The sequence below is a fragment of the Penicillium solitum genome, assembly GCF_028829755.1.
Source record: "Penicillium solitum strain IBT 25940 chromosome Unknown utg000001l_segment0_segment0, whole genome shotgun sequence".
In the NCBI taxonomy this organism is placed as follows: Eukaryota; Fungi; Ascomycota; class Eurotiomycetes; order Eurotiales; family Aspergillaceae; genus Penicillium; species Penicillium solitum.
In genome coordinates, this window is record NW_027072121.1 from 5,348,119 (window position 1) to 5,362,235 (window position 14,117).

The 14,117-nt window shown below is 49.5% G+C and overlaps 5 protein-coding genes across 5 annotated transcripts; 4 read left to right on the plus strand and 1 right to left on the minus strand.

Annotated features, from left to right (window-relative positions):
* Nucleotides 1–479: 479 nt before the first annotated feature.
* On the plus strand, nt 480–2,640 carry N7455_002023 (uncharacterized protein). The gene is made up of 3 exons (XM_040951732.2): nt 480–971; nt 1,038–1,311; nt 1,377–2,640. The coding sequence occupies exons 1-3, from the start codon at nt 540–542 to the stop codon at nt 2,486–2,488; spliced, it is 1,818 nt and encodes a 605-aa protein (XP_040818169.2). The 5' UTR covers nt 480–539; the 3' UTR covers nt 2,489–2,640.
* Nucleotides 2,641–3,301: 661 nt separating this feature from the next.
* N7455_002024 (mitochondrial 54S ribosomal protein uL15m) lies at nt 3,302–4,319 on the plus strand (the record flags this gene model as incomplete). The annotated part of the gene is made up of 2 exons (XM_040950959.2): nt 3,302–3,618; nt 3,704–4,319. 2 exons carry the CDS (start codon nt 3,302–3,304, stop codon nt 4,317–4,319), a joined length of 933 nt encoding a protein of 310 aa, XP_040818240.2.
* Nucleotides 4,320–5,605: 1,286 nt separating this feature from the next.
* On the minus strand, nt 5,606–7,594 carry N7455_002025 (serine/threonine-protein kinase; the record flags this gene model as incomplete). Its single annotated transcript, XM_040950966.2, has 1 exon — nt 5,606–7,594. The coding sequence occupies one exon, from the start codon at nt 7,592–7,594 to the stop codon at nt 5,606–5,608; it is 1,989 nt and encodes a 662-aa protein (XP_040818572.1).
* Nucleotides 7,595–8,755: 1,161 nt separating this feature from the next.
* N7455_002026 (SH3 domain-containing protein) lies at nt 8,756–11,221 on the plus strand (the record flags this gene model as incomplete). Its single annotated transcript, XM_040951730.2, has 5 exons — nt 8,756–8,783; nt 8,853–9,194; nt 9,250–9,843; nt 9,904–10,061; nt 10,118–11,221. 5 exons carry the CDS (start codon nt 8,756–8,758, stop codon nt 11,219–11,221), a joined length of 2,226 nt encoding a protein of 741 aa, XP_040818235.2.
* A 663-nt stretch (nt 11,222–11,884) lies between these two features.
* On the plus strand, nt 11,885–12,782 carry N7455_002027 (uncharacterized protein; the record flags this gene model as incomplete). The annotated part of the gene is made up of 2 exons (XM_040951358.2): nt 11,885–12,249; nt 12,305–12,782. 2 exons carry the CDS (start codon nt 11,885–11,887, stop codon nt 12,780–12,782), a joined length of 843 nt encoding a protein of 280 aa, XP_040817832.2.
* Between the last annotated feature and the right edge of the window lie 1,335 nt (nt 12,783–14,117).

The following is a 14,117-nucleotide window of genomic DNA, read 5'->3' on the forward strand; positions in this document are numbered from 1 at the left end:
CAGAAAGGAGGATCAACCTGGACCTGCGTCCGGGTCAAACTCTGTGTATGGCCACTATCGCTTTCTCCGGATGGGGTGGACTGTGGACTTGGTTAATGGAGATGATGCCTTGACTACATTTATTATTTTATTTTATTATTTTATGCATTTTCCTGTATTTTTTTTTCTTTCCTCATCTCTGAGTGGAGCAGCCGGATCTCTGTGGTTTATCACTACTTTCCTTATATGGGCCTATCGTGGCTACTCTATATACATCATTCAAACTCCCTGTGAAAGGTCTATATTCACTTTTCCCTCACTTTGAATAAAACAACTCTGCCCTTTCCTCCTTGACTGCATTCCAATTGGGCAGGAACTTCACCACTTATTGTCTATTGCTTGGCTCTATTTACACCTTTTAATAGAGAGAACATGGGTCACTGAAACTCCTCGGTTCTCTCCGCCGACGCCTTTATTTGCTTTGATCAAAAAAAAAAGAAAAAGAAAAAGAAATAAAACTCCATGTGTCGACCTCTCTGTTCATCACTCACTCTTTCCCTATGTCTTCCACTGTGGACTTTCATTCCTCCTTTTCGACACTGGGAGTTCCAACCATCGACCTGACTGAGGATCAACCGTTGAAGGCCCTTGAGAGCCAAACATCGGGATCCTCTCGGACTGTTCCCATTCGGAACGGTCTACCAACTCCACCTCACGATATGACAGGCCTCACCTACAATGCGATGCCACCTATCGCATATGGGGGGAAACCGAACGGGATGCCCTCTCACCTCTACAGCCATTCGCGCCCTCAGTTCGATTCCATTTCCTCGTCCATGATGGCCATGAAGCCGCAAACAAACCCGATCAAAGAAGCCTGCGCAACGGAACCAACTGCTCAGAAGAAGTCAAATGGGGCAACTGTGTCGCAACTCCGCATTCCTTCATCCATCAATAACAGCAAGGGCAGTCTGGCCAAGTTTGCAGCGCAGGTGAGAATTCCGTCTACTAGAAGAGATGTCATGGCACGAGCTAACGTTTTGTGTTTCGTTAAATAGATGACCTGCCTCTTCTGGTTCGAAAAGACCTCAAAACTGCAAGCCATCGAAGACCGCCAACATCCCGTTCCTTCCCTGGTCGCCGAAGCCGTACCCACCGTCGGATTTCAGAAATGGGTTGCCACGATTCTCTCCACTACGCAAGTCAGCCAGAACGTTATTCTACTGGCCCTTCTGTTTATCTACCGCCTGAAAAAGTTCAACTCTGGGGTCAAGGGCAAGAAAGGCAGCGAGTTTCGGTTGATGACGGTTGCGTTGATGCTCGGCAATAAATGTGAGTGTTCTTATCGGATTCACCGCCCTTGACTTGATTGGACAAAATAGCTGACTCATCAATAGACCTCGACGATAACACTTACACCAATAAGACGTGGGCTGAGGTATCGGGTATTGCGGTGCACGAGATTCACATCATGGAGGTCGAGTTCTTGAGCAACATTCGCTACGATCTGTTCTCCTCCGAGGACGAATGGTCCCGGTGGCACACTAAACTGGGACTCTTCGGTGACTACTTCAACCAGGCCTCGATGCTACCCGTCGAGTCAGCCGCCATGCTCCGTGTTTCGCCTCCCCGCGTGCAATCGCTGTCGCCATTGTCCAAGTTGCCGTCGCCTAGCACCGAAGCCTTCCGATCCCAGTCGCAGCCCAATTGGTATATGCCACCTAATGGATTGCCATACTCGCTGCCGCCACAACACATTGGTGGCGAGACTGCGATAGGACGCTCTCGGAAACGCAGCCGCGATGAGAGTGATGAGCTTCATCCGACCAAGCGGCTTGCGCTGTCTTCCGCCACTTCTGCTCCTTCGATGACGGCCCCGGTGACTGCCATGAATGTGGTGCCCACCCTGCCACCTGTCTTGACTCCCACTTCTGCCCCGGTGGCACCAATGAACGTTTCTCGTCTTCCGCCTCCTCATCATCCGCCTGCCCTTCCAACTTCCTATCCCGCCCCTCAGACACTTCCTCCCACAGCACCTTCCCACCTTCCAGCTATTATGCCTCCTATCTACAATCGGCCGGCGAACTGGCAGCAGATCCCTCCTCTCTCCGTGCCCCCGATGCCATCTAGCATGTACACCACCCCTTCACTCCCAGAGCTAGGCCGGCACCACCAGAGCCCATTTGGCGTGTCTTCTGCCACTGTGTCGCCAGCCGGTTCGGCCTATTCCGTCCACACCCCGCAGACACACCTCTCTCCTTCCTTCTTCCTCGCCAACCGCAACTCGCCTTACCGGCCAGTGCGTTCCGTCAACACTTTGTTGATTCCACCCCCGTCGAGCTCTCTGCAGCAGCAGCGCAATGTTCCGTTTGACCATATGCACTACCAGCCGCTTGGAAAGGGTAACACTTCTCGCAAGACCGGCCTGCTGCCGTACATCCAACCTGATGCGTGGAGCCAAGCTCCTTACCTACACCCTATCTACCCACCCACCGGTTACTCCGGTTGAAGCATTCTGTACCCCTGTTTTTACTACTCTCATCTCCTGAGTTTATGACTTCACCGCGCCATGACCCGTCACACGAGAAGAAAATTATCTCATTCGCTGTACACCTTACTCTCCCCTTCTCTTGCTTGTCTTCCTTTCCCAACTGCACAGACTTCCTTTTTTTTTTTTTTTTTTTTTAACGATTGTATCTGGCATATCTTCGGCGCTCTATTTTAGAAGGAAATCGGGTTTCGCCTCCCCGCAGACGAGATCAACCTCGGGGATGGCATCTGCGGCGTTATTATTGACTTTAATTTCGCCCATGTCCGTCGAATGTGCTTGAAAGCACATCGGCAGTGTACTGTTCCTATTGCATTTTGCATACATACGGCGTTTTACTTCGGCAGACTCAGCTTTAGCTCTGCAGCATATGAATCTAGATTTACCAACTGGTATTTTTTTCCCCTCAGAACATCAATGTTCTCATTTTATAATATTAGTATTGTAGTGGAGGTAGCCACATAGTACAAGGGTTCCAGTTCGAAGATATACAGTAACCCAGTTACCCGAGTGTGCTAAATTACACCAATAAGTGTATAAAAAATGGAATTTAACAAACACATGCTTGATTCATTTATCAAAATGACCAATATCCTTACAAACAAACCGAACTAGCAACATAGTCTTCGGTGCCCAGGTTGACCTTTGTACTATACTGTAGTTAGGGCCATCCCGGAGACGGATCAAACATAACCCGTCCCGACAGAGATCTCGAAACTCACCACCAAACCCGCGAATCCAATACCGCCGAGCCTATAACCACAATCACAAACCATGTCTCCCCGGCTGATGGGGCTGCCCACGCAGCTGGCGCAATTCTCTGCCCGATCCTTCCAACAGGCCTCCCCACTCGCCTTCCTCCTCCCACAATCCCAGCAAACCCGCAATGCTTCCATCCTAGCCTCCCTCTCCGACAACCCGACTGCTTACAACAAGCGCATCCGTCGAGGCCGTGGTCCCGCTTCTGGCAAGGGTAAGACCTCCGGTCGTGGTCACAAGGGTCAAGGTCAGCACGGCAAAGTCCCAGCGGGCTTCAATGGTGGTCAGACCAAGGATATCATCGTGCACGGCGAGCGCGGCGGCGTCAACATGTAAGTGGTCCTCCCTTGTGGAAAAAAAAAACACCCCAATGCCCCCAAAAGCACATCTCTAATCAATCCTTTTCTTCGCATCCAGTTTCTCCGTGGACATGGCAACCGTCAACCTCGACCGTCTCCAATACTGGATCGACCAAGGCCGCATCAACCCCAAACACCCGATCACATTGAAAGAGCTCTACAAGAGCGGATGCATCAGCCGACCCATCGACGGCCTCAAGATCCTCGGCGACGGCGCCGAAGGCCTGAAACAACCAATTCACGTCGTTGCCTCGCGCGTCTCCGCCTCCGCCATCGCGGCCATCGAAGGCGCCGGCGGCTCAGTGACTACCCGCTACTACACGCGGCCGTCCATCCGCCGTATCCTGGACGGCGAGACGCACAGCTTCCTGTCTACTGCGTGGGCGCGCGAGAGTGGCTCCGAGCAGCTCTACAAACTCGCTGGGGTTCGGCCTACGGCGTCCTGGATGAAGTGGAGTACCGTGGTCAACAACCGGCAATTGAAGTTCCGTCTGCCGGATCCGACGAAGCGTAAGGATATTGAGTATTACCGTGATCCTGCGCATCGGGGATATCTTTCGCATCTGCTTAAGCCGCTTGAGGGACCCAGTTTGTTCTTCCGCTCTTCTGAAGAGAGAAAGTCTACTGCTGGTGTTAAGAAGGAGAAGGTTCTGCCTGAGAATAGGCTTTGGTAGATTTGAGAGGGTTTGGAGAGCGTCTCATATTTGATCTCCGGTTGTTTGTTTGTTTTGGCACTGTTTTTTTAAGGCTGGTTTAGACTGGTCTGCTGTATATGTATAAATATGTTCTGTTGGATATGTTAGGCTTTGCAATTAGATGCCTCTCGGCCCTTTTTTTTTCTTTTCTATTCTCCCAAGAGATCTTTATAACCACCTCGAGGTTCACGCATGCATACATGGTTTTACATGGAAAAGTCGTCTGTTTGTTTCATGTTTTGCACCGCCTTTACTCGACGTCGGACCTTTGAAAAAAGCCCGACATGTCTATACTAAGTATTTTGCACTATTATTCTGATTCCTACAACGAAAAGGAATTTAGATATTCCCCCCGATTCATTAGCTATGCTGTAGGAGAATAGTAATTGGCTGAAACACAGAACATTTGCGGTGATCTATATGGATATATGTCCTTCTACATATAAAACACACTAGAAGGCACATCCAAAGAAGATGTCGAAATTTTATCTAAAATAAAATGTTCCTAGTATCACTTTGATTCAGACAGATCAGACTATGAAAGTCGTACGTCGTTAGGACAGAGGCTGTATGGGCGATTATTCTTGTGAATTGCAGAATGGAATACATAGCCTAATTTTGTAGTATAATCAGGACAGGCCAGCCACCCCGACAGATATCTCATCAAATTGAGTAGAAAAGAGAAAGCAAGATCAGTAAAGACGAATCAGAGATCAGAGATCCGCAAATATAAAAGTACAACAGTAGAAGCAAATGATCAAGCTAAGTTGACCACACAAAGCAAAGAACCGAAGAGACGAATGCTCATGCAACATCCGACCAAATGGCAATAATAAGATAAAACGCCATGTCTGCCATAAGAGTAAATCATAATCGTCCGTCTCGTGATGTCAAATCGTAAGCCAGAACCCAACCAAACCTAAAAACCAGAATGCAAAAATCAAGAATGCGGCGCGAGGGGGATATTGAGAATAGATTGTGGAAAAACACAAAAGGAAAAAGGCACATACACGCTGATAGTCTTGTGCCGAAGCAAAGCGAGAAAGCAATAAGATAAAGCAAAGCAAAACGGAGGGGTATCATAGTGATTTCAAGGCTCCCGAGGGCATCGGCGCTTGTTGAATCTTCGGCGTCGGAAAAGAGAGCCATCACATCGTAGGAAATTCGACGTTAAAACGTTGAACCAGTCATCTGCCTTGGAGTTCGAGTGAAAGGGCAGGGTATGGTGTTGCTAATCGCCGAATGGAAGAAAAAATGAGCTTTGCTCATAGTCTCCACACAGTGTCGGGTGAGGGTTCAGCTGCCTCATGAACTTCTCGTAGCCAGGGTGAAGATAGTACACCGCGGATACTTAAACGCTTGTTGGGGTTCATTTCAAGGCACCCGCGGATCAGGTCGAGGGCGTACTGGCGATCTTGGCGAAGGGGGCCGTCCACAGTGTCAGCCAATACGGAATTGCAATCCCAGGTGCCGCTGAGAATATTTGCTTGTATGCGAGGAGCGAAAGAGTCTTGGAAAGGCCGTGAGCCGACGATGATGGTATAGACAATAACGCCAAAGGCCCAGACATCAACTGAAGGGTGAATGACACCGTCTGCTGATTGAAGCAGTTCGGGCGATGCGTATTCCAGACTACCCGCAACACTGGTACTGGATCCTGCAGGGCCCATTTGTTGAGGCGGCGGACGGTCAGCGGCATCCTCATAGGGATCGGGAGAGTCGCCACCGTTGTCGATGGACATCCACTCCGCCATTCCGAAATCACACAGTACCAACGTCGAAGATGTCGTGCCGTCAGCAGACTCAATAGGATCAAGCAAGCAGTTCTCTAGTTTGATATCTCGATGAACCACGCGGGCGTCCTCGTGCAGGTAACGGATTGCACAAGCTAGTTGGTATGCATATTTCTTCGCTGATTGCGAATCTAGACCGGTCCGATTTTGGCGGACTAGGTCGAAGAGAGTGCCACCAATAGCAAGTTTGGTGAAGCAAAACGTGGCGTAATCTGTTTCGTACACAGCATCGAGCGTCAATACATGCGGGTGGCTAAGGTACCGCCAGACCCGCACTTCGTGGTCAAACTCGGCTTGCACTTCGTCATTTTCGTGCTCGCTTCGCCCTGTAATCTGCTTTTTTACAATCTTCACGGCAAGTCTTTTGGTTTCACCGTGTTTTTCGGCCTTATAGGCCTCTTTTACCGCACTAAACCCCCCAAAACCGATTTGCTTTCCGAGAACATAGTCGTCTCCAACCATCTGGCCTTCGTCATCAGGCTGCGGAGCAGGCTCTTCAACATTGCTCCACATGGAAAGAAACATACTGGCGGGCGACTTGCCGCTCGAGTTAGTCGATCGTCGAGAACTGTGCCGGGTGGAATTCCGAAGGCTGCTGCTGCGATTGAGAGTAGAGCTGCGCTTGCTGCCGAAAGGTGTTGCGATCCCTCCAGACCAAGAGCTGCTGCGGTCTTCAGGCGATGCAAAGGATTGAGTTGGCGACGGCACGCAAAATGGCGACAGCAACGTGTGGCTGGAGTAATCGGGAGGGGTTCGTATCTCGTCCGTGACCGGAGATACCGTCGACTGCGATGTCAGGGAAGTCGGACGACCGAGTTCTGAGCTTGCAGTCGAGCCATTCTCAAATCTCGCAAAGGGCTGGGCTCGGGATTCCCCGGTCGGGAAACTCCGATCCAGAGATCGTTTGGGACTCCAGCTCGGGGACTCGCGGTTCGGTTCGAGATGCTCATCATCTTGTGAAAGAGCATTCCGGAGCCCAGAGCTACGGGACTCAAATTTTTGCGGTGGACGGTTCTTCACATCTCCCATCGACAGTGGCTCTTCCAGTGGAATTTGGTTACCGGAGTCCACAGAGACCTTCGGGTTGAAAGAGATCGAAGGTCGACGAGTGTGCAGATAGCTGTCGTAGTTGTCGAGGGGGGACCCCTGCACGTCATCGGGCTTGTGCGGGAAGTTGTCGGCATCGTCTGCGTGATGCTGCTCATCGTGGCGAGGGACGGAGATGGGAGGGGTCGCTGAGTGTAGATCACTTATCAAACTGCGGTCTTCATCAGTATCGTAGCGACGCGCATAATCATGAGATTGATTGGTGTGATCGCTCTCGATACCATCGCCCACTGTTGTCGCTTTCCTCCCTGCGTTTTCATTTGCCCATTTGGGCTTGTTCCGCTCATGAAAGTTCGTTTCAATCCTTAAACCAGCCAATCCACTTGCCAATCCGGCCCTCTCGCTATGTTCCATGCCCTAACGCGAAGCACGGGGCGGAAAGTGTCGTATTATCAGCCCGTGATAGGGTTGCAGTAGGGTTATATAACCCTCTGCTTGGCTTTTTTGTTCGATATGTTTCCCGATAGCTGTCGTCGAAGATGTTATTGTGGGGTGATAGCGTTAAAAGTGGAGACAGAACGTTTGAGATAGTGAAGTAAAGTAAGTCGTAATTCAGAAGGGTTTGAACTTGAATCTGCAGAAAAAAAATCGAGATGAAACACGGTGGGTACAAAGATAGGTAGTCAGAGAGGAATAGAAAGTGAGGTATTGGTCAGGTAGTGCTGTACTGGGAGGGGAAGGGAAACCGGGGAAACTCGGATGGTGACGAGAATACTCCAAATCACATGACTAAAGGACAGCCCTGGCCCTAATTTCCCTAGTAGGTCATACAGTAGGAAATAGGGGCATGTTGGGGAATTATGTAATTTCTTACATATGTATCAGATTGTTTCTCCACAGTGTTTTGTGTCGTCTGTACTCCGTACGGAGTACTCCGTATAGAGTGCTGAAAGAGAAATTATCTCTACTTTAACAGCCTGGAAGCCAAAAAAATCCTAATATATTTATATATTTATAATAGCAGAGTAGACATACAAAGGCCAATATGATCATAGAAGCTCTAACCAGCCGGCCATTATTACCCGCATATGGGTTCAGGGGTCAAGCCATGGGTTTAACCGCGCGCAAGGGGCGCTTGTTTGGGAATACCTCCTTTTGGCTTTTGGAGATGTGAAAGGAGTTACTATTCAGACTCGACGTCGCCTTGGCAGACATCTCTTTGTTCCCTTCTTGTTCTCCTTCTGTTTTTCGCCTTGTCGCTCTGGCAGTAATTTCTTTCTCCTTGTGTCGACCTCCGTGCTGGACCGAAGTGCAGACCAGCCCCCACCATTCTCATTCAAGGCATTGTCTCTCATTCAGACCAATTCACCAAGTGCCCGTGACCCCCGGTCGGCTTTTTTATTACTGTCTAGCATTCGTGTATTACCTGGATACAGGAAATTTGGAGGCTTGCGCATTGCTTTTGTCCCGCGCTTGTCTTCTAACATTCATATTCCTGGATCGCTAGTCACTCCTTACGCTCACGACTTGTTTCAATCCCATTTCTCTTGATACCACACTCATTTACACTGCAACATGACTAGGCCTCAAATGATCCGAGCTGGTAGGTCAAATGTTTCTGTGGTGTGAGGCCAATTGGCTGGAAGTTGCAGGTGTTGACCGCCACCTCTAGATACCTTGGACCTTCAAGATCACGACACCCCTTCCGCCAAAGATCACACCAAACAATCCGAACATCCAGATCCTCTTGGGAGCGGCCGGCCTGCTCCCCATCAAGAACTTTCTATTCGCCATGCCGAACAAGAGTCGCAAGCGGAGATGAAGGGCGGACCGGACAAAAATCACGAATACCGCGGTGACAAGGAGGCGTATCGTGAACCAGATGACGAGGAAGACGATGAGGATGAAAATCAATACGACCATGAAGATGGTGACCTAGCAGACGGCGAAAGCGACGATATGATGGACGATGATATGATGGATAAAATCTCCAGTTCGCCCTCTATCGATGATGGTACGGACTCTCCGGAATTATAGGCATGAACCGGGCGTTAGCTGATGTTATACAGAGGATATCGATTTTGAGTTTGTATATGCGCTTCATAACTTCGTCGCAACGGTCGACGGGCAAGCAAATGCCGCAAAGGGTGATACTATGGTTCTTCTCGATGACAGCAACAGCTACTGGTGGCTTGTGCGCGTGGTGAAGGATGGTAGCATTGGTTACCTTCCTGCGGAACACATCGAAACACCAACAGAAAGGCTTGCCAGATTGAATAAACACAGAAACGTGGATCTGTCCGCGACCATGTTGGGCGACAATAACGAAAAGTCGAAGAATCCTCTGAAAAAGGCCATGCGGCGTCGGAATGCGAAGACTGTCAACTTCGGCGCCCCGACGTACATCGACGCCTCCGACGTCGACTACTCAACGGACGATGATTCCGAACACGGCGACTTTTTCAACGACGATGAGACTCTGGATGGAGAAGAGGAAGATGTGCAAGAGCAAGCTGAGGATATTGTCGTGGAACCTCTTAGGCCCAAAGCCCAGAAAGAAACCCCCACAGAGCATGCCGATGCCAACGGTACAGAGAAACCAGATCTGCAGCGTTCAAGCTCCGATCGACGCCCGTCTAGTGAAGAGTTCTTTGAGGCCGAAGGTAAACACACTCAACTAAACTGCTCTCAGATCGTATTTGGAACTCACGTTTACAAAGCAGAACCCACCGTCAGTAGATCCAGAAATGGCACTGTACGGAACACCGATTCCTTCTTCAAAGACGACACGGCCGAGCCCAAGAAGATTTCTCTCACACCGAATCTCCTGCGCGATATTCGCGATGAAAACAGCACAAACACCTTGGCTGAGTGGAAAGAGGTATGTTTCCCATCACGGGTTTATCCGAAAATCAGTTGGCTAACGTTTTGGTGAAGCCTCGTGGGAGCTTTGAATCGATCGAAAAGGGCTCTAACTCACAGGATAAAATCAAAGAGAAAGAGGAGAAGAAGCGAAAAGACAAGAAACCCGGGATGCTCAGCGGGTTGTTCAAGCGCAAGAAGAGCAAAGATGACATTGACGACCCAGAAAGATCTCCTGCAGACTCGGCATCCCGCACATCACCCCAACCTAAGACTTCGATGGAGTCTGTCTCATCAAAGTCTTTGTCCCCCGAACAGCAGCGGCCCTCCAAGCCCCAGAAAAGCTCGAACAACAAGCTACACAAACAGCCCCCAGGAATCATGAAGGTTGATCCAGTCCTTGATCCTACGATGGCCGAGTTCGCTAGGGGCAACGAGGCCATTAACCAGGGTCAAGGCAACAAAAGCATTCGACAGGTGCCACTGCAAGAAGAAAGAGAAAGCAGCTACGAAGACTGTGACATTGTGTTACAATCGCCTATTAGCCAATCGAGTGCTTCCAAGGACCCCTTTGCTACTCCGCTTGAATCCATGGACCCCCTGGAGTCGCCTGTCGATCGACCATCTAGTGAAGCTCAATGGAGAGGACCCGATGATCCAGGCCGCACGACGACTGGACCCGCGCCCCTTACATCTCCACCCCAGAAATTCGTCCCTACGCTGGTGGCTGGAGATGAGTCGGAGTCGCCTGTCAATGTTTCTCCTGTGGAGGCTTATTCCCCAATGAGCGCACGCGGCTCAACGAATAATGCCTCTCCCCGAGAAGTACGCTCTCTCTCGCCACCGTCTCCACCATCATCACCCGGACAGGACGTTAATTGCCTCAAGGGTAGCACGGCTGCTCCCGCCTCAGTCGACACCCTTTCTGTGGACACCCCGACGTGGAGCGACTCCAGTCTACGATCGTACATGGACGAAGAAAACGACATTCGCGACTTGTTTATCATTGTCCACGACAAATCAAATGTACCTCCCGCTGGCCCTGACCACCCCATCACCGGTCGTCTCTTCAAAGAGGAAAGCAAGAGACTCAAGGAGATGAACAATCAGCTTGACGACATGCTTGTGAATTGGATGTCACAGCGGACTAACAGCTCGACCTCGACCCGTGGCCTTTAGAGTCCAGTGTAACCAAGTGTGTATGAATCTTTTGAAACCAACACCATGTATTGATAGGCGGGCCGCCTTGCATGGCAATGAAGGCCATGATGTTTTTGAATGTGCTGGGCGCATCACTTTTGGCCGACCATTACTCTTTCCTTTCACCTTTTTTTTTCCTTTCCGGATTGTGTCTTGATGCCACTGCTTGGCGCAAATTCCTGTTCTGCATTTTTCCATCGCCCTAAGGAGCGATGTGACCCTGAACGTCTAACGGCCAGCTCTATTACACCATGCTTTCCATCTTTTTCTTCGATTTTCACCGGAATACCCCGACTCATCCGTGTTCAGTTTTGTTTCTTTCACATCTTGTCATTCCAGGTCAAACTGGCGTATCTCAATACAATATCAGTTGCCGAACATATTTTCCTAGAAAAAATTAATGAAATATTAGAAGGCACACCCCTTCACTGTATGCAGAGAAGCAAGTGATCAGTATCTGATTGGAAGGTGCATTCCAAACCTGGGAAGATCCGGAAGATCGAGGGTCGTGTGAGCAGGTCAGCCGCACCATGTATAGGCCCCCCACAAGTCATCTGTCTGACATACCTTAGCTACATATAGCTACATAAAACCTTTTCGTGTTCCTGTTCTTGATACAAGTTTTCTTTGACGTATTCCATCATGGCAGATCCATACACTTGCAACCCCCACTCAACGCCCACGCCGAGCGGGGTTGGCTACTATCCCTCAGAGGATCAGCCGCAATACCCGGAATATGGCCACCAGCAGCCATACGGGAACCAAGACCCGTACCATAACCCTGGATCAGAGCAATACAACCCCGGATCAGAGCCTTACCAGCCCAGTCCAAACGAAAACCAACCCTATGCTCCACAACAAAGTTCATACCACCTCGCGCCCGAGCCATATGGATCCTCCACCGAGAGAAGTTATACGCCGACAGGGCAGCCAGACTACCTTGGGCCAGTGATTCCGGCAGGATACCAACATGGGCAAGACAGAACCCCCGAGAACGCAGGATACTAGTGAGTGGACGATACATACCCAGCTATGAGAACCAACACTAACACTGAGCCCTAGCAACGACCATCCAGCCGACCAGCCACGGTACACACCCTCTGCAAGTCTCCACCCTCCCGCTGTGTATGTATCCGAGCCAGAAGATGCACAGCGCAGTGGCGAACAGCGCTCCGATACAGACACCGACACTGACCGGGGTATGGACCGTGGGCTTGGGGGTTCGCTCGCTGGTGGCGTGGCGGGCTATTACCTTGGCCATAAGAAGGAACATGGCTTGCTGGGTGCGATTGGTGGTGCTCTGCTCGGGAACTTCATAGAGGACAAAGTGAAGGATCACAACAAGCATGACGATAATAGTGAACATGAGCATGAGCATAGTGATCACCATCGCCGTCACCGCCATCATCACCATCACCACCACGGCCATCGGAGCCATTCGAACCATTCGAGACATAGTAGTCTCAGCGGTCACAGTGGGCATTCTCATAGTTCTCGTCATACCAGCCATTCGAGGCACCGCCATGAGGACGAGTACTGAGTGGATCTTGACGTCGGACAGTGTTATCTTGCTTAGGGTTTCTTTCGTCGTCCTATTTCTTCTATCGTGCTGCAATTCTAGCCTTATGCCATGGAATATGGGTTACAGGTGTGCTTTCCTTTGCTTGAGACTTGGCCTCGGTTTAGAGACATCACTTTATCTTGATGCATTTCTTCTCCTTCATTTTCATTTTGTCTCGGGAAGTCTCTGGTTGATGGGCACCTTGTATACTCTCCCACGAAGACTCCGTTCTGACATGTACGACATGAATTCATACCTTCCTGGTATGTAGTTAATGATCTTTACCCAATTAAACGATTATGTGTAATGAAAGAATGAATCTTTGATCACGTTGACTTGCAAATGAAATACTCAGATGATCAATCCATCTTCTAGTTGGCCACGACCTCATAATCTCATCGGTCAGCTGGTGGTGAAAAAAGCCATGATCGTGTCAGAGAGTCCACACCTCGAATGTTCGTCCAATTCCTTGGTTGCAGGTGCGGAGACAAGCCCAGAGACTGGTTTCCGGGCCTGCTGGCGCGGAGATATTCTGCAACTTTGATCCTCGGGGTGAGCAACCTCCTCCACTTTGGTTAAACCTGAAGTGAGGAAGCCAGTTACTACAAGGGCTGAAAGAATCAACCTTGGAATGTTTTTAGAAGATTTAGGCAACTACATACTGTACTTCTAAGGTTATATACGCCAAGAAGCTAGTCTATATTAGGAATATATATTGCGGGTACTAATTCCAAAAGGTGGATCTCCTAGAATATCTCTATCTCTATTATTAGTGTTTGGATGTTTCTATTAAGCAACTTGCCAAACATCTCGATTGATGAAAGCCCATTATATTCATGTGATAGCATGTGACATATGTAGATAATGACAAAAAAAAAGGATTAGTCGGAAACAAAAATCGATTTCCAATTAAGTTAGTTCTACGCTGGTGCACGGGTGCACGGGATGTCCGGTGAGCTAATGCTACTTGAGAATCTCATTCTGAACTGCAAAGAAGCCGAGTTCGTTCGTAGGATATTGTCTATGGAATTACCAGGCTACGGCAATACCGATCCTCGTTGGTGAGTTGTGATCACCCTAAGATGTTCAACCTCGACGTTTATATGGTGGAAACTCTCCAGGTTCTATAATCCGGAATCTCTTTAAGAGACAATACCACCATCAAGGGTCTCGTACGCAGTGTTGGTGTCTTTTTAAGCCTCGCCTCACCGGAAGGATTATCAATATAGAAGAAGTGAAGGACAAAACCCTATCATTTCGTCTCTCTATGCCTTTTGCAAAGGCCTGTGGTACTTGAATCATATATTGCATGAA

Excerpts from the sequence above, each read along its gene's own strand:
- N7455_002023 (XM_040951732.2), top strand. The coding sequence starts at position 540 with ATGTCTTCCACTGTGGACTTTCATTCCTCCTTTTCGACACTGGGAGTT. Across the intron at positions 972-1,037 it reads TGGCCAAGTTTGCAGCGCAG|ATGACCTGCCTCTTCTGGTT; the intron begins GTGAGAATTCCG and ends TTCGTTAAATAG. Across the intron at positions 1,312-1,376 it reads GTTGATGCTCGGCAATAAAT|ACCTCGACGATAACACTTAC; the intron begins GTGAGTGTTCTT and ends ACTCATCAATAG.